We start from the raw sequence: 19838 nt of genomic DNA, 5'->3' as shown, positions 1-19838 counted from the left end.
CATATGGGTGCTGGGAACTGAATCTAGGTCCTCTGCAAGAACAGTCAGTACTCTTAACTGCTGAGCCATCTCTCCAGCAGCCCCATAAAAATAAGACTTTTTTGTCTTTCTGAGGTAGGATCTCCCTGTAGTCCCAGCTGGCCTGTAATTCTATTTAGACTGGCCTCCATCTCACAGAGATCCACCTGATTCTGTCTCCCAAGGGCTGGAATTGAAGGCACACAATACCAGGCCTAGCTTACACTTTTTTAAAATTACATTTATTTATGGTGTATTGGAGAGAGAGAGACATGTGCAATCCACAAGCGTGGATGTACCTGCTCTCTTTGCCTCCCAGGCCACATTTTGCAGCATAGCTCTATCCTCAGGGCATAACATGAACTGCCATTACCGGAGAGATTGTATTGCTGACCTACAGAATCACCTTGGCTGTAGTCATGGTGATTAAATAAGCAAAGCAGTTCAGCGGTAAGTAGGTCTAAGGTAATGGCACCAGCTGATAACAGTCCCCAGAAGGAGGTGGGCAGGGTCACCAGACCCTCAACCCTGATTCTACCCACCATGCTCTCTTGCCCCCCCCCAGCTACATGTGACTTGGGGAGGTGGTAGGAAATATAGGAAACGGAAAAGTTAACTGAAGTTGAACTCCAGCAAAGAGACTTTCATGAGTCATCACCCATGCTGGAGGGGGGTTTTCCAGTGACAACGCTCTTCTGAGTCACCCACACGCCTATGAGTTCCTACTCACTCAGGCTCCTGTAAATGACCCCCGAACGCTGTGGTGTCCTAGTTTCTTTCTATTGCTGTGATAAAAAAACACTGACCAAAACCAGCTTGAGGAGGAAGGGGTTTATTTTATTTTACAGCTCCCAGATCACAGTTTATTACTGAGGGAAGTCAGGGGAGGAACCTGGAGCACACACCACAGGGGGGATGCTACTTTCTGACTTGCTCCCCTGGCCCCTGCTCAGCCTGCTTTCTTATGCAACACAGGCCCACCTGCCCAGGGGTGGCACCGCCCACAGTGGGCTGGGTCCTCCCACATCACTCAACAATCAAGAAGATGTCCCACAGACATGGCCACAGGAAGATAAACTCACTCTTGCACAGAGCTGACCTTGGGCAAAATATTTTCCTTGGTCTGTGGTTGGGGCCCTGAGTGGATAGATGTTTGTTCAAGTCTCCCTGGAAAAGTTCACACAACATTATGGGTAATTTTTTTACCATGTTGTAATTTTTTTAATTAAAAAAATTTATTATTTTTATGTGTATGCATGTATTGCCTGCATGTATGTAAGTCTACCTGTGTCGTGCAATGCCTGAGAAGGACAGGAAAGGCCATCAGATCCCCTGGAACTGGAGTTATGGACCGATGTTAGCTGCCATGTGGGTGCTGGGATTCAAACACGGGTCTTCTGCAAGAACAGTCAGTGTTCATAACCACTGAGCCATCTCTTCTGCCCCATAATGTTTTTTGATGCTCAAAAATTTCTAATCTGGGGGGCTGGAGAGATGGCTCTGCAGTTAAGAATGTTGGCTACTCTTACAGAAAACCCAAGTTAGGGTCCCAGCTCTCACATGAGACTTACGAACACCTATAACTCCAGCTCTGCGATATCTGACACCCTCTTCGGGCCTCCACAGGCACTCACACATACACATAAATAAAAAATAAAAGTAAATCTTTAAAAAAGAGAATGGTTCACAGAACCCAGGAAATCCACTTACTTACTGTTGCTCATTTACCAAAAAGTAAACACGCTTGATTATTGTTTTGTGTGTATGATATGTGTGTGTGAGTACAGGCATGATCCTGCCATTGTGCACATGTGGAGGTCACAGGACAACTTCTGGAAGTCAGTTTTTTTCTTTCCACTCTGGGTTCTGAGATTCAGACTGAGGTGTCAAGCTTGCACAGCAAGCACTTTTACCTGTCAAGCCATCACATTGGTTACAAAGTGTGTGTGTATGATTTTTAATTTATTTTTACAGGGGTTGGGGATTCAGCTCAGTGGCAGAGAACTTGCCTAGCAAGCACAAGGCCCTGGGTTCGGTCCTCAGCTCCGAAAGAAAAAAAATTTTCTTTTTATTTAAATGTGTGAGTCTTGGAGCTGGAGAGATGGCTCAGTGGTTAACAACACTGGCTGTTCTTGCAGAAGACCCGTGTTTGAATCCCAGCACCCACATGGCAGCTAACAACTGTCCATAACTCCAGTTCCAGGGGATCCAACTGCATCTTCTGTCTCCTTGGGCACTGCATGACATGGGTGCACTTAACCTACATGCAGGCAATACACACATACACATAAAATAATAATAAATTTTAAAAAATTTAAATGTGTGAGTCTTTTGCCTGCATGTATGTAAGTACACCCATGTCTGCAATGCCCATGGAGGCCAGAGGCATTGGGTTTCTGGAGCTAGAGTTACAGATAGTTTTAAGTCGCCACGTGGGTGCTGGAAACTGAACTTGAGTCCTCTGCAAGAGCAGCCAGTGTTCTTGACCACAGAGTCTGCTCTCCAGCCCCAAGACAACTGATTTAACACAAATCTTAACTCCTACTGCCTTGCAGTCATTACTCTGTGACTCGTTTTATACCTATATCAGGATTCAATAGGTACAATAATGTCAGCTGAAGATGGGCTCATTCTTGTTTCTAATCTCGATGCCTCTAACTTCTTTTTCTTGTCTTATCACATGGGTTAAAACAGCCAATGCTGTGCAAAGTGTCTAAGAGTCAGAGTCTGGGGAGGACTGGGGTGAGAACAGTGTCTTCTGGACAGGACAGATGCTGCACTCATGAGCTCACAGCAGCTGTGGTTACCTGCACAGGACTGGCACAGGATCAAGCCAGTCAACATCTCAGCACGGAGCGGGAAGGGCTCAGGAGACTCTACCCCTAGCTGAGGCGTTGATGGCTGCTGTGGGGAGGGAGAGGTTTTCTTTAAGGATGTGGCTCCAGGTAGGTCAACTCTGCTCTTGTGGATGGCCCCACACCCAGGGGTGTATGGACAGTACAACCTGGAGTGGATGAGTTTTCTTTTTTTTTTTAAAGAGGACACGGAGTTGGGGGAGTAGAAAGACAGGGGTGGACCTGGGTGGAGTGAAGGAAGGGAGGGTAAATATGACCGAAATACATTGTGTGAAATTCTCAAAGAATTAATAAAAATATCAGTGCTAAAAAGAGTTAGTGCTAAATAGATGTGGCGAATGGGCAACCTTCCTGCGTCAGAACTTACAGCGTTAACCCTGGATTTTCCTACATGTGCCCTTTGCCACACTGAGGAGTTTCTTTCCAGCCTTAATTGGCTGAGGATTTTAACATGAATGGACATTGACTTTGGTAAATGCTTTTCGTGTCTCTGTTAAAATGAACAGTATTTTCTTCTTTATTCTGTTAACAGAATTACGGGTTTGTTTTTTGTTTTTTTTGGTCTTTTGAGACAGGGTCTTCCTGTAGCCCCAGCTGTCCTGGAACTCACTATGTAGACCAGGCTGTTATTTAGGTCAAAATTTTTCTCATTACATTTATTTATTTGTGTGGAAGGTGCACAACTTGCCACGGTGGGCATGCAGAGGTCAGAGGACAGCTTGTGAAAGCTGGTTCTCCTTTTCTACCCTGTGGTCCAGGGATCAAACTCAGGTTGTCAGACTTGGTAGAAAGTGCTGAGCTGTCTCGTTGGCGCCTTATAGTTTAGGTTTTAGTTTTTGTTGTTGCTGAGGTAGGGGTTGTTTTGTTATTTGGTTTTTTGGGGGGGGTGGGGGACAAGGTCTCACTATGTAACCTGGTTGTCCTGGAACTCCCTATGTAGACTAGGATCACAGAGATCCACCTGCCTCTGCCTGCCCAGTGCTGGGATTCAAGTTATATATCACTGCACTGGATTATGTTGTAGGTTTTTTGTTTTTGATTTTTTTTTGAGACAGGATCTCATGTAGCCCAGGCTGACCTCAAACCGGCTATGTAGTCAAGGATGACCTTGAACACTTGATCCTCCTGCCTCTACTTCTCAAGTGCTTGGACCACAAGCCTGCGGTACCACTCCAAGCCTTGATTTTTTAGTACTAAACCATTCTTACTGAAGGCTGGAGTAAGCCCAACTTGGTTATGATATATAATCCTTTGTATCTATTTCTGTAGGGTTTTTTTTTATTATTTTTAGGGTATGAGTGTATTGCCTGCATGTATGTGAGTGCACCCGTGTCGTGCAATGCCACAGATGTCAGAAGAGGGCTTCGGATTCCCCTGGAACTGGAGTTAAGAACGGTTTGTAGCCGCCATGTGGGTGCTGGGAATCGAATCCGGGTCCTCTGCAGGAGAAGGCAATGCTCTTAACTGCTGAGCCGTCTCTCCAGCCCCCTATTCCTATAGTTTTTATTTGCCTAGTTTTTAAGGGTTGTTGGGTGTTGATAACCGTTTTCTTTGTTTGCTCTGGTAAGATCTTTGCCAGTTAGTCTCGTCTCCTGGGATGGGTCTGGCAGAACTCCCTCCTCTTCCTGCAAGAATCTGCAAACGTAAGATTGGCTCATTTCTTCCATTTGATGGCATTTACCAAGGAAGCCACTAGAGCCTGGGTTTCCTTCTTAGAAAGGTATTTGTTAATTTTCAAAGTTAAGTTTCATAGAGAAAGAGCTAGTCTGACTTTTTAACCTCCTCTTGTGCTGACTTTTGGTATTATTTCTTGAGACAGGCTAGGCTCAAACACACAGTCCTCCAGCCTCAGCCTCCTGAATGCTGGGAGGTGCGTGCTCTATCATGTCAGGTTGGAAGGCTGTTACCTTGAAAAGCCTGTCCACGTCCTGCACATTGCTGGTATCCCTGTAGGCTGCCCAGGATGAACCTTACTGTTCTAATACCTCCAGAATCTTGTGGGCGTTTTTTGCTGGTCATGTTGATCACTGTGTTCCTCTGTGTCTCCCCCTTTCAAGGTCAGTGATCCAGCTACAGATTTATCAGCTGTGGATCATTTTTAAGAACCAAAGTCTGACCTTACTGTTTTCTCTTTTCCATTTCCTTGATTTTTGCCTTATCATCAGCTCTTCCTTCCTTTGACCAACTTGCTGGCTTCGTCAGGGCCTGGCCCGGAAACACACACAACAGTGTCAGTGATCTCAGCAGCAACTTAGAAAAGGCTTATGTGTGCCTGAGTGTGTGTGCAAGTGTGAGGGTATGTCTATGTGCATATATGTCTGAGTATATGTATGTGCCTCTGGGTATGTATATGTGTATGTGTGAGTGTGTATGTGAGAGTGTCTGTGTGTGAGGGAGAGTGTGTGTCTGTATGTATTTCTGTGTGTATATATATGTCTGTGTGTATGTATGTCTGTGTGAGAGTGTGTATTTGTGCGAATGTGTGTATGCGTGTATGTGTATCTGTGTGTCTGTGAGTGTGTATGTCTGTGTGTGTGTGAATGTAAATGCATGTGTGTATCTGTGTGAGGGGGAGTGCATGAGTACATGTGAGTGTGTGCATGTGTGTGCATGCGTGTGTGCATGTGCGTGTGTGTGTTCTCTCCTTTTACTTTTATTTTTTGATCTATTTGAGACAGGGTCTCCCTGTAGCCCCAGCTGTCCTGGAACTCACTATGTAGACCAGGCTGGCCTTGAACTCACAGAGACCCACCTGCCTCTGCCTCCCCAGTGCTGGGGTTAAAGGCTCCTTTTACTTTTAGACAAGGTCTTGCTATGTAGTCCAGGCTAGTCATAAGTTCACGTTGATCCTCCTGCCTCAGCCTCCTAAATGCTGGGATGACAGGTGTGAGCACCCACACCCATGCTTGGCTGCATAAACTATTATGAACTAGTGAAAGCTGACTGACTACCTGAGGGTCTTGAGTCAACCGCCAGTGGTCGGTGACTGACGCAGTCCTGTGGCACAGCGAGGCCTCCATGCCACCCCCCAGAGACTCAGTTCAGGGGCCCATAGGGAGGAGACAAGACCCACCCACAGGGAGCCTGGCATGCTGCAGCCCCACAGAGACAGAGGCCTCTGTACTCTGTGCGCCTGGCTGTCCACATCTAGCCTTCCAGATACCCTTCCTGAGGGGCTAGAGAGACGGCTTAGTAGTCAAGAGTGTGTGCTGCTCTTTGAGAAGACGGGAGTTGAGGTCCCAGCACCCATATATGGCAGCTCACAACTGCCTATTACTCCAGCTTCAGGAAAATCCCACCTCTGTGGGCCCCTGCACTCATGTGCATGTAAACATATACAATTAAAAATAATAACTCTGGCTGGGAGTGGTGGTGCACGCCTTTAATCCCAGCACTTGGGAGGCAGAGGCAGGCAGATCTTTGTGAGTTTAAGGCCAGCCTGGTCTACATAGTGAGTTCCAGGACAGCTGGGGCTACAGGGAGACCCTGTCTCAAAAAAAAAAAAAAATCTAAAATATATCCTTCCTGATAAATAGCCAAACACAAGCAAAGTGGCCCTTTGTGCGCTGTGCACTGTTTCAGCAAATTACCCCAGAGGGCCCCCAGTTCATGTCTGATTAGTCAGAAGTTCCGGCTGACCAGGCTCACTGAGCAGCATCTTGGGAGAGGCAGCCTGGAGGGACTGAGCCCCAACCTGGGGGACTAAGATGGATGCTTTGCAGGGAGACAGCAGCATCAGAGCTGAGTTAGTACCCTGCAGTCCAGCTGCCGCTTGCTACTTGCTCAGGACCCCTCTGCTGTGTCAGAAGGCACCTCATATTGTGAGGCTGCAGGAGACACAGCCGATTTGTTTGGTTCTAGAAAAACACACAGCTCTTCAGTTTGCAATAGTGCTAAGAACTACAGTTCTCAGGAAGAGATTTGACAAACCACACACACAAACCTCTCCTCAAAAATCACAAAGCAGTGGAATTCTGTAGCAAGGTTAAGAGAAACCCTTACATTAGTTTTTTACATTTATTTATTTATCTATATAAGCACTGGGGGGTATGGAAGTCAGAAAACAATTTGCAGGACTCGGTTTTCTCCTACCATGCGGGTACTGAGGATCAAACCCTACTTTTTTGGGTGGGGTTCTCCCTGTAGCCCAGCTGGCCTGGAACTTGCTATGTAGACCAGGCTGGCCTCAATCTCATATAAGTCCACCTGCCTCTGCCTCCCAAGTGCTGAGATTAAAGGAATACCCCACCACACCTGGACTTCCCTACTTTTTTAAAAAAAAAATTATTGTGCGAGAGTGTGTGTGTCTGAGTGTATGTATGTGTACCATGTGTGTGCAGGAGCCCATGGAGGTCAGATGAGGGTGTCAGACCCCCTCCAACTGGAGTTACAGATGGTTGTGAGGCCATGTGAGTGCTGGGAACCAAAACTGGGTCTTCTGAAAGAGCATCCAGTGCTCTTGACTGCTAAGCTAGGTCTCTTTTTGTTTGGTTGGTTGGTTTTTTGAAACTAGGGTCTCACTATGCAGTCCTGACTGGCCTGGAACTCAGATCTGCCTGCTTCTGCCTCCCAAGTACTGGGATCACAGGTGTATGCAACCAAACCAAACTAGTTGGTTTCTTTCCTCCCCGCCGCCCCTTCAGACCATGGTCCAGTCTGGCCTGGAACTTGCTATATAGTTGATGATCTTGAACTCCTGATCCTTCTGACTCCACTTCATATGTGCTGGATAACAGGTGTCATCCATCACCACGCCTGGTTTATGTGGTGCCGACTTCCCACATGACAGGCGAATGCTCTGCCACCTGAGTACATTCCCAACCCGCAACTGATTTTCAACAGAAGTTTCCAAACAACACAACAGGGAGAAAAGTCTTTTCAACAGATAAAGTGGGACAAATATAAACATGGAAAACAACAGCCACAAAATGAACCTTGACCCCACTTCACACCAGGCACAAAAGTCAACTGATAAGAACTAAAATTATAAACGTACTAGAAGAAAACATAGAATGTATCGTTGCAACTTGGTGTGGGCAAAAGATTCTTAAAGAACACAGAAAATGAAAGCCACGAAGGGGGAAAAAAGAAATTTGCAAAATTAGACTTTACCAAAAGTGATAGGACACACATCTGCATATTAGAAGATACTGTTAACAAGACAGATAATCAAACCACAAGCTGGAATAAGCTATTTGCAAACCTTATATCTGACAAAAGACCAATTCTAGAAGTGATAAGGAAAAGCTGAGCCATCCAATTTTTTTCTATTTAAATTTTTTTTTATTATTTTATGTGTATGAGTGTATTGCCTGCACGTATGTGAGTGTACCCGTGTAGTGCAATGCCGCGGAGGTCAGAAGAGGGCATCGGATTCCCCTGGAACTAGAGCCAAGGACGGTTTGTAGCCGCCATGTGGGTGCTGGGAATGGAACCCGTCCTCTGTAAGAGCAGCCAGCGCTCTCAACTGCTGAGCCATCTCTCCAGGCCGAGCCATCCAATTTTAAAATGAGCAACAGATTTGAAGAGCTATTTCACAAAGGAAAACTATATGAATAGCTAAGGACTCTGTGAAAATGTGCTCGACCACATTAGTCATCAGACAGATGCAAAATTAAAGCCAGAATGAAATACCACTCCCCGCCCACCAGAATGACTAAAATTTAAGAGTGACAGCCGCAAATGTTGGCACGAGTTCCAAGCAGCCAGAACCCTTGCACTCTGCTGCTGGGGCTGAAGTCCTGCGGCCGCTTTGGATGAAGATCTGGCAGCTTCTTCCAGAACTAGACAAACATTGATCCAAGGCCCAACGGAGGTACTTGCACAAGAGAAACGAAAGCACTGTCCATGAGAGGCCGGGTCCAGACGCTCATCACAGAGCCCAAACGGAAGCAGCCAGAGGAAACAGGAAAATGGAAAAGAAAGTCACAGAAGGATCAGGAGAGACTCACCAGTAAACATACAAATCACTGGGACCCACAGCAACATGTGTGGCTCTGCCAAAATCCAAACTGGCTAAGTGAACCTACGGTGGGTGTGTGCTGGTTAGATTTTCCCAACGACACACACTAGCGTCACCAGGAAAGAAGGAAATCCAGCAGAGGAACTGCCTCCATCAGCGGGACCGGGCCCTGGGCATGTCTGTGGGGCATTTTCTTGATTGCTAATTGATGTGGGAGGGCCCAGCCCACCGTGGGTGGTGCTGAGCAGGCCCAGGGAGGCAAGCTAACAAGCAGCAATCCTGCAGGATCTGTGCTTGAGCTCCAGCCTCCAGATTCCTGCCTTAACTTCCTGCCCCAGCCCTCCTCTATCATTGACTATAAAGTGTAGGCTGAAATAAAGCCTTTCCTCCCCAAGTTGCTTTTGGTCCTGGTGTTTATCACAGCAACAGAAAGTAAATTAGGACAGCCGGGAAACTCCGAACTTCTCTGAAGGAGACAGAGGTGGCCCCCAGGGAGCTCTTTGGGGAAATGTCCTGTGTTGTGACACTGTTCTGTGTTGTGGTGAGGGTTGGGACACTCACTGTGCGTACCTGTCAAACTTCAGAGAACAAAACACCAAACCTTCAGGAGTCTCACAGTACAAATTCGTGGAGAGACACTTGCTGCTTGTGATTAATGAAATGGGAGCAAAGAAATACACAGCAATGTGTACTGATGCCTGCAACTCATCTAAAAATGTGTCCCGATAGCTGGGCTTGGTGGTGCATGCTGTAATCGCAGCCCTTGGGCGGTGGAGGCAGGAGGATCAGGAGTTCAAAGCCAGTCTTGGCTACACAGCAAGTTGGAGGTCAGCCTGGGTTACATGCAGACCCTGTCTCAAAAATGTAAAAAAAAAGTGTCTGAAGAGAGCCTGATTGTTGATGGATGGAGGAAGGACACAGAGCTTGATCACTGTAGGACCCAGGGGACGGGTATGTGGGCGGCCACAAGCCCGTCATCTCTTCTGTATGTTTGAAATGCTTCTTGGAAAGATGGGGGCTGGGGAGATGGCTCAGGTGGTAAAGTGCCAGCGGGAAGACCTGGGTTTGAGCCCCAGCACTAAGGAAAGGCTGTGTGGTGGCTCATGCTAGCCATCCCAGGGCTGGGGAGATGGAGAGGGCAGTGTCCCTGCCCCAGGCCAATCAGAGACCCGGTCTCAAAAATCAAGACAGAGCATCAGAAGATGACTCAGAGAGTAAAGGTGCTGGCCACCAAGTCTGATGACCTGAATTCAATCCCCAAGATCCACATAGTAGAGAGAACCTTCTTCTACAAGTTTTCCTCTGACCGCTACACGTGTCATAGCATTTGTGTGCTCAAACATACACACACACCCCAAGCAAATAAATATAATAATAATAATAATAACGCCTAAGGTGGGAAGCAATAGAGGAAGACACTGACGTCAATCTTTGGTCTCCACATGTCCACACACGCACGTGTCCACACGCATATGTCCACACACAATGTCCACACATGCATATGTCCACACATGCATATGTCCACACACCCCCATCCCCCAAACACATACACACAGATTTTTAAAAAATTAAAAGGTTGAGCCAGGTGTGGTGGCGCCCACCTTTAATCCCAGCACTGGGGAGGCAGAGGCAGGCTGATCTCTGTGAGTTCAAGGCAAGCCTGGGCTACATAGTGAGTTCCAGGGCAGCTGGGGCTACAGGGAGACCCTGTCTCAAAAAGACCAAAAAAATAAATAAATAAATAAAAGGTTGGAAAAATCTAAGAGATCAAAACACATCAAACAAAAAATGGGAAAAATAAGGGGCTGGAGACATGGCTCAGTGGTTAAGAATGCATACTGTTCTTGTAGGGGACCTGGGTTCAGTTCCCAGAATCCACAGAGCAGCTAACAACTGTCTGTAACTACAGTTCCAGGGGATCTGACGCCCTCTTCTGGCCTCCTCATACACTGCAATGACATGGGTACACTTACACACATGCAGGCAATACACTCATACACATAAAATGAAAACAGTAACTACAATAACATAAAATACAAGAAATGTCATGAGACACGGCTCTCCCTTTCCCTAGGTACCCTGCAATCCCACATCTGCACCACCCAGTAGGACAGGAATGCAGGGAGCTTGCTGCGGGTACTTCTTACGGCTTCTCTGGCCTTCAGCCTGCAGTGACAGAGCTACAGAGAACAGAAACAACAGCCTAGGGCAGCCTCCTCCCGCAGATCCCAGGGAAGGGCCAGATAGTGCTTCTGAGAGTTTACACTGCCACCTACTGAACAGAAGTCTCCCTGCAGCCGCTGCTCTCCCAGCTCCTTGGAGTCCCCGTCCCTTGCTGGGCCAGCCAAAGACACCACCGTGAATTTAGGGGTGCCGATGCACGGGCAGTGCCTGTAGAGCACACGCCCCCTCTGCCCGCACTCGGCATCCAGTTCCTAGTGGACAATCCTACCTACTGATACACATCACAGAGGCATAGGGTGAGCAGGCCAGGACGGGCAGGTCTGGGACCCCCTGCTCTGAGGAACCTTGCTGGGGACCTTGGCTAGACATGTCGAAGTCCAGACTGAGGGTTGCCCAGCATGAGCGTGGCGAGCAGAGGAAGACAGCCTGAAGTGGAGGTGGAGAAAGGCAGCCAGGGCCACGGAGTAGCCTGTCCCAAACCCTCCAGCTGGACCCAGAACTGAGGAGCTGGGGACATGGCAGCTCAGAGCCACACGAACTCCTGATCCTCCCGCCTCTGCCTCCTGAGTGCAGATACCCTGCATTCAGGAGTCTTTCCACGCTCAATCTGTCCCACATCCAGGCCGGAGTCTTCACAGCACACCAACCTAGCCCAACCTCAGGAGCCCCTCGGAGAACCTCTGGGTGGGATTCAGTGCCCTACTAGTGTTGGGGACAGCACTGTACATACATGTCCAGGCAGGAAATGGGGCTGGAGGCAATTCTGGCAGAACCCAGCTACCTACCCGTGTGGACTGGACGGAGCAGGGGGCCAAGCTGGAAACTGGAGTGGCCTAGGAGAGGCTGGTGGTCCCTGGGGGGGCAGGCCAGGTACAAGAAAGCCCAGCTGAGAGCAGTGGTGGGGGGACAGCAGGTGAGGGAGGGAAGGGCAGGGATTCCTTCTTGGCTCCCTCAGGTGGGCGACGTTACTGTGGGTGGCAGAGACACTGCGAGTTCTCCTTGGAGGAATGGGGGACTGCAGACAGGACTTCCAGAATACAATGTGTCACCTGCAAATGGTGGTCCCCGGAGTGCCAGCAGGAAGACAGGGAGGGAACTGTGGGGGCCAAGGAGACAGTTCAGTTTGATCCCCTACAACTACATAAAAAAGCCCAGCAAGGTGGCGCTCACTTGCTGGCCAGTCAACCTGACCTAATCGCCAAACTCCAGGTCAAAAACAAGGTGGACAGTATCTAATGTGGACCTCTGGCTTCCACGTGTACACATATGCAAGCACACACAGTCATACTCACATGAACATACATCCACATGCATTCATGCACAGGACAAAAGAGAAAAAAGGGGTGTGTCCTGGGGTGGGGGCAGGGCAGCCGAGTGCACAGATTCCTGAGACCAGGAGAAAGCGAAGAAAAACACACTGAGCTGAGAACAAGTCCTCGGAGGCTCAACTCATCCCCTCAACACGTAAGTTGATGGGTCCCCACATGTGCAAGCACTGAGGGTGGCCCTGGGGACACAGCAGCGGGAGAGAGGAGACCCTGGACTTTCAGGTCTTGGAAGGAGGCCTTCAAGAGCTGGGGAAGCCCGAGTTACCTCCCTCAGCTCCTGGCCCCTCTACCACAGGGCCTTTCTATGTACTGCTGGTTTGCATGGTTTTACCCTCACCCTCCCCAAAGACAGCTCTTCTTGACCGACGGGGTCTCCACCACCCCAGGCTCCTACCTCACCCCCCTGTAAGCCTCTGCTTGGCCACTCTGGGTTACTGCTGTGTTTTACTTAGAGACGGTGTGATCCCTGGACTGCCTAGCCTTCTTCTTCTTTGTACCCAGGGCAAAGCACACAGCGAGGGATGGGCGAGTGTGGGGAGTGGTTCTGCCCAGGACTGGAAGCTCATCCTGACTGCTAAAGGAAGCAGGAAGGCTGATAACTCAGCACCTACCTCCACTCAGGGAGTGAGCCAGCGGGTGTCACGGGGGACCCTGGGGAAGGGACAGGAACACGAGCAAAGGGCCCAGGTGTCCCTTCGAGCCAAAGGCCACTAGCACGGCCAAAGCACGGGTGGGGAAGGAGGGGCCAAGCTGGACTCCGGCACAGACCGATGCAGGCCAAGCACCAGACTCCCGAGACAGGAGGCGCATCTGCCATCAACAGGTCTCTGCTGTCAGCCCAGAGGAATCAGGCCACGTGAATAGCATGCTCTGGGCCAGAGCGAGGCCACGCCCAGTCAGGGACTGCCTCATCCTCCTCACCACACGTGGAGCCAGTCTGGGCAGAGGAAAGAAATAAACGAAGTTGGTCTTTCCTTAACCCCATGTACAAAGCAAACTCATTCAGGTCCCGGATCTAAACAGGAGCTGAGACTCCAAAGCTCTCTGCGGCCGCCCACTCGACGATGGCTTGTTGGGGTGACGTCAGAAGCTCGGGAGGCAAAAGAAGCCAGACTTCATCAAAGTGTAAAACTTCTGTGTTTGAAAGAGCTGTGCAGAGAAAAGGCAGTCCACAGAGTGGAAGAAAGTCCTCACAAGATGTCTCAGGTAAGGAACTAATAGCCAGAATATATAAAGAACTCCTACCATTCAACAAAGGAATCCCATTCAAAAATCTGCCAAGAGCCTGAAGTGGTGGTGCGTACCTGTAATCCCAGCACACAGCAGGCAGAGGAGGGAACATCAGGGGGTGAAGGTCATCTCTACTCCAGAGCCAGTCTCACAGCAAGTCCAGCACCAGCTGCAGGGTAAATGGCATTATCCACTGCCATCACCCACGACTGCTCAAAGTCTTGTCTACAGGGAGGTGATAAAGCAATGTGAGAGAAGGTTCTAGGGCCAGTGAGATGGCTCAGCACATAAGGGTGCTTGCCACCAAGCCTGCTGGCCTGAGTTTCATCCCCAGGAACCACATGGTAGAAGGAGGGAATCAACTCCTTTCAAGTTATCTTTTAACGTCCACACATGTGCTGTGGCACATGCACGCACGCACGCGCACACACACACAAATAAATGGATGCAATACAAATTATTTTTTTTCTTTTTGAGACAGGGTCTCCCTGTAGCCCCAGCTGTCCTGGAACTCACTATGTAGACCAGGCTGGCCTTGAACGGAGAGATGGCTCAGTGGTTAAAAGCACTGGCTGCTCTTGCAAAGGACCTGTTTCAGATCCCAGCATCTATATGGCACTAACAACTGGTTGTAACTCCAGTTCCAGGGGATCCAATACCCTCTTCTGACCTCTGCAGGCACTGCACGACACAGGTGCACTTACCCACACACAGGCAAGACACGCATACACATAAAAAATAAAAATAATAAAAAATTTTTAAAAGGCAGTGAAAGAGCTGAGAGAAGAGGGTCATGTGACAACAGAGACAGTGATTTGAATGCTGTGGCTATAAGCCAAGGAATGCAGAGGCTGTTGCAGCCACTGGGAGCTGGGAGAGTCCTGGGCCAGAAGCTCCTTGGCGCCTCAGAAGGAGCCAGCCCTACAGGCACCTGACTTTTGGCCTCCAGAGCTCTGAGAGAACACTAGTAAATCTTACACAAACTAAAGTCACAAAGGGAAGGAGGCTTCAGGCTCGCCCTCAGGGGCCTGCCCTGCATGCAGAGGCCTAGGATGAGGAGTCCCCAAAGGTGGGAGACAGGAGGGTCTGCAAAATGAAGACAGGGTAGGAAGGCCTGGGGTATAGCCTCCAGGGTATCCCCAACTCCCTGCCTGTCCCATGGCAGAGGCCCACCCTGTGTGTCCCACTACACAGATCTGACCCCAGCCAGGTGCATGCATCCATACCAGGGTGGCGAGACCCTTCCAGAACCTCAGGTGTGGACTCATGACTGGGTAGTGACTTCCACATTCTGTGCCTGCGACTGCACTGCCCTTCCCCGCCCTCCAGAGGCCCAGCTGAGTGGCACAGCTCCCAATGGAAAGCTTTCTTCTTAGAGATTCTCCGCTAGCTGAAACACAAGCTCTTGGAACAAGATAAAACTGCTTAATTTGTAAAAGCCACAAAGCCAGTCCAGAACAACGAAAAAAGAAACCACGACCGTTGGCTAGAAGCGCAGCATTCCGTGTCTTGAGGCCTGCCCTTGCTCAGTGACTCATGCCAGCCCTACTGAGAAGCCCAAGGCATCTGCCTGGGGGAGTCTCGGAGAGCCACAGAGGGCCCGGGCCTCCATCACAGGCCAGGCGAGAGAAGGGAGGAAGGAGACGTGGATAGGGCAGAGCTACAGACGATCTGAGCCTCCTCCCTGAGAATGGGCAGGCCCTGAGAATGGGCAGGCCCGTGGGCCCAACCAGGGCAGGACCACACCCTCCCACGCCCCCACACTGTCTACTGAAGTGGGGGTTGACAGTGCAGCTGTCACACTGTCTGAGATTGAGACTAAAAGGCATAACCTAGCATTCAGCAAAGCACAAAGGACCCTGTGAACTCAGGACACGCTCAGAAGCCCACTGAAGGGGACGGACTCAGCCTCACTATGCAGATTAGGAAACTGAGGGCAGTCACAAAGTGATCTGCTCAGGGACAGGACATAAGCTTTCTTCCCCAGGGACTGGGGTTAGGCGTCCAGCTACAATTGACCCTGATTAACTGACCAGCGTGAGGAACACACTGGAGGGTCAGCTGGGAATTTTCCTCTCTCTCAGCATGGCCAGTTTACAGCTGAGTTTGGGGCGGGGGGAAATAAGTTGTAAAAAAATACATCCAAATGGAAATTTCATAGAAAATCCCAATTCTGCCTGGCGTGAAGGCCTGTGCTTACATCCCAGTTACACTGGAGGCTGAGGCAGGGCGATCCAGAATTCAAGGTCAGCCTGGGGTACATAAGCAAGACCTTGCCACAAACTAAGAATACATTAAAAGGCTGCTAGGATATAGCTCAGTGGTACAGCATCTGTATGATTGAAGCCCTAGATTCCATTTGTAGTACAGGAAGGAAGGAAGAAAGGAAGGAAGGAAGGAAGGAAGGAAGGAAGGGAGGGAGGGAGGGAGGGAGGGACGGACCAACCTTTGGTCCTGGCACATCGTAAGAGAAGACCCTGCCTGGGGATGTAGCTCATTTTCTGAGTGCTTGCCTAGCATACACAAAGCCCTGGTTCCAACCCCAGCACTACAGAAACCAGCCCAGTGATGGTACAATCTGTAATCTGAACTCAGGAGATGGGGACAGAAGATCAGAAGTTCAGTGTCATCCAGGGTTACATTGTGAGTTCAAAGCCAGCCTAGGCAACATGAGACCCTGCCTCAAAGTAAAAGAAAGGAGAAGATCCCACTTGGTAGGGCACCAGGAAAGGTCGGGTGGCGAAGGCCAGAATCCATGGCTCTCAAAGGCTGCGCTGTTCAGTCTATGAAAAGCTCCTGTCAACCCATGAGGCTTCAAGCCATCGCTCTCAGGTCCCCAGGGAGCTGCCTCCCCTTTGTTCTTACAAATCCCCTGCTATCATCCACCTGGGCTGGGTCCTGTCATCCACAGAATGAGGGCTGGGCTGGGAGTGTGGCTCAGCGGTCAGGCCCTTGCCTGACATTTATGAGGCCCGGGGGTCCCCGACCCAGAGCAGTTACACAAATAAAATCAGGCCAGACATGAAGTTCATGGAGGCCCCTGCCACCCACCCACAAAGCAACTGTCATCTTACAGCTCTGGCAAAGGAGGTGGCAGGCCAGGCTGCCTGCGGGAGGTGGTCTGTTCCAGGCCTAGGAAATGGCTGCTGGTCCCCCATGCCATGGAGCCCCTGACGACTGGGCATAAAGAACTTTGCCTTTGTACCCATCGCTGACAGCCAGCCTTATCACCAAACCTAAGCATAAGCAAGTCTTCCCTCTCAGGACTTCTGCTATGACTATCAGTGCCCTAAGCACACTGGCTCTCAGTGGATACCTGGCTGGTTTCACACAGGCTGGCCTCGAACTCACAGAGATCAGCCTGCCTCTGTCTCCAAGTGCTGGGACTGAAGGCATATGCCACCATACTTAGCCTTTCTGGCTTCATAGGTACCCCAAGCATGCACTCAGAGGCAAACAACAGCCTAGAGTCAATGACTTACGAGTGGCAGTTCGTCTCACTATGACTATGGGACAACCACAAGTCTAGAGTGTGGGTCACATCTCTATGATTCCCCACCCACACTGTTCCCCAGCCCCTGACTCAGAGGTTGCCCAAGGAGGCAGGAAGCAGTCAGAACCTTGGTCACTGATGGTCACAGCATGAACTGAGAAGCTTGGCATGGGGATGGCTTTTAACTGGGGTAACTAAGCAAAAGGAGACTCCTTGCTCTGCCTTGATCTGTTCACTTGCTCGCCGGTCTATACTGGCTCCAAGGGGGCTGCAGGAGTGCATGGTCACATGTATACGCACACATATGCGCATGCACACACGTGCACATACATGCGCATACACACACGTGCACATGAGGGCGCCAAGGGGGCTGCAGGAGTGCATGGTCACATGTATACGCACACATATGCGCATAAACACACGTGCACATGAGGGCTTGTGCATATGTGCACGCCTACTCCTACCACGGGGAGCCGCCACCTCTGTAATCAGCCTCCCGGGAGGCCCAGGGAAGAGACCAGGGCCAGACTTCGGCAGCAACAAAGAAAAACCATACAGTGGACAAGCGAGCTGCCCTGGCGCGGGTGCAGAACCGGTCCCCACCACCCACCTTTCCTGGGTCTCAGAACTCATAGTCGGTCACAGACGCAAAAGTGGTTCGCTGGAAAATGAAAGAAATAGGGAGGGGAGGGGAGAGCCCAGTTTAAATAAAAGCCAGCCTCGGCAGGGCTTACTCGGAAGGCGGCATTCCATCTCACCAACTCAGAGTAGTCCACAGGAAAAGAAACAGCTCTATAAAAGTGCGTAAAAGTGACCTCGGGTGCTCATTTCCCAAAGCATCAATAAAGCCACGAGCTGGGGCCAGGGGGCCGTGGGATGAGGAGGACGTGGCCTACCTGTGATGCGGTCTCTCTCCATTCCTATGGACGTATTTACAGCAGCCAGGCAGGCGGGCAGGATGCCGGTGTCCCCTGTGCAGAGGCGTCCTCCTCCTCTTTCTCACCCAGTTGCCCTCCCTCCTCCGCCTCCTCCTCCTCCTCTTCCTCCTCCTCCTCCTCCTCCTCACACACTCTTTGTCTGGTCTAATTTCTTCAATCTGTTGCAATCACGAACACATCCAAATTACCACATTTCCATGTGTTGGTCATATGTCTCTGCTCCCAACTGAAGTACCATTGTCTCTGCCCCAGGAGGGAGTGGGGAGTGCAAGGACAGGAGCTAAAGAAGGAAGAAGAGGTGGGAGAAGAGGCCAGGGTGGCCTCGACGGGACGGGATGCGGGGTGCTGGGGTCGGCTGTCTCCCTGCGTGCAGACGGGCCGCCTGGCCTCCGGTGGCCACCAGTCCAGCGCGGCTTCCGGCAGCACCTCCCCTCTCCACCCCCTCCAGCCCCCACCGCTGGAGTCTGGCTGCTCCCTTTTAATATCCACTTGGAGATCCTAACTTAGGCTCTTGGAAACCAACTCGCAGAGTCAAATTCCTGGCGACTTCCAAAGTCTTTCATTTTCTTCCCCGTCCAGCGATGCTGCGATTTCCTGGGGTTTTAAAGCTTTAAGAAGCCTAGTTCCTGCCTGTCTGTCTCTCCTTCCTGGCCAGCCCTCAATCCCTGCACCCGACTCGGTTTCGCAGGAGGATGGTCACCTCTCAGAAGCCTGAAAGTAGGTTCCGGATACCTGTCCAGGGCGAACCTTCGAGATCACCCTTGTCCTGTTAGCCTGCAGCGTCAGAGGGAGAGGCCATCTCTCTACCCCAGGCTCCCAAGAGGCTGAGCTGGCTGGAGACTTCCTGGAAGATTCCCACCCCACACACATGAGTCAGTAAGTCTCAGCAGTCCCCTGGGAGGGAGCATGTCCTCCGGCTGTGATTTCCCCAGACTCAGCATGCTCTCTGGGAACACACTAGCCCTGCCTGAGCCCAAGGGTTGTTCACCTGGCCGGGGGATGGGGAGGAACACTCCTGCTTCTGCCTTCCAGTGCTAGGATTACAGACCTGCACCACCCTGCCTGGCTCAGATCCCTTCAAAAGGGGAAAGCACATGGCCACCTGGGGAACCTTTTCTGCCTGGCCCCCCAGCACTGGCCTGAATATTACAGTCCTCCTTAGACAAAATGTACATTGCTCTCCGTGCTTGGTCCCCATGCCCCTTGACACATTTACATTATTTGCCCAGCCCTTGGAGGTCTCTGAGCATGCAGTCCCTGCCTCACAAGGCTAGGATCCTGACTAGCTCAGGGCTAGAGAACACAGCCACCAAGCCTGAGATGCTAATCTTGGTTAACTTGACCCACTTGGGAAGAGGGAACCTCAATTAAGAAATTTCCTATGGGCCAGGCATGATGGCGCACGCCTTTAATCCTAGCACTCAGGAGGCAAGAAAGAGGCAGGTGGATCTCTGTGAGTTCAAGGCCAACCTGGTCTACACAGTGAGTTCCAGGCCAGCTGGGGCTACAGGGAGACCCTGTCTCAAAAACACAGACACTGTCTCAAAAACACCAAAAAGAAAGAAAGAAAGAAAGAAAGAAAGAAAGAAAGAAAGAAAGAAAGAAAGAAAGAAAGAAAGAAAGAAAGAAAGAAATTTCCTCTATCAAACTGACCTGTAGGCTTGTCTGTGGGACATTTTTTTTTTTAATTTTTATTTTTTATTTTTTTGAGACAGTGTCTCCCTATAGCCCCAGCTGGCACGGAACTCCATACATTAAACCAGGTTGGCCTCGGATCTGGTGCTGAGTTCTGGGATTAAAGGCATGTACCACCTCACCTGCCTATGGGGC

At 50.2% G+C, this 19838-nt stretch overlaps 1 protein-coding gene across 4 annotated transcripts in view; it reads right to left on the bottom strand.

The window, feature by feature from the left end:
- Septin9 (septin 9) overlaps positions 1-19838 on the bottom strand; it is a 186523-nt gene that overhangs the window by 131459 nt on the left and 35226 nt on the right. The window contains exon 1 of one of the 4 annotated variants that reach the window (XM_008828925.3): positions 17967-18839. The exons of 2 other annotated variants lie outside the window; for them this stretch is intronic. In XM_008828925.3, coding sequence (XP_008827147.1) covers positions 17967-17988 — 22 coding nt within the window. In that variant the 5' untranslated portion in view covers positions 17989-18839. Of the gene's footprint in view, positions 1-8824; positions 8877-17966; positions 18840-19838 lie in introns of those variants that run through there. One more of the 4 variants, XM_029561526.1, reaches the window with a different exon arrangement.

Source organism: Nannospalax galili, unplaced genomic scaffold (genome assembly GCF_000622305.1).
Source record: "Nannospalax galili isolate Female #2095 unplaced genomic scaffold, S.galili_v1.0 scaffold1314, whole genome shotgun sequence".
NCBI lineage: Eukaryota > Metazoa > Chordata > Mammalia > Rodentia > Spalacidae > Nannospalax > Nannospalax galili.
This window is presented reverse-complemented; position numbering and strand designations above follow the sequence as displayed.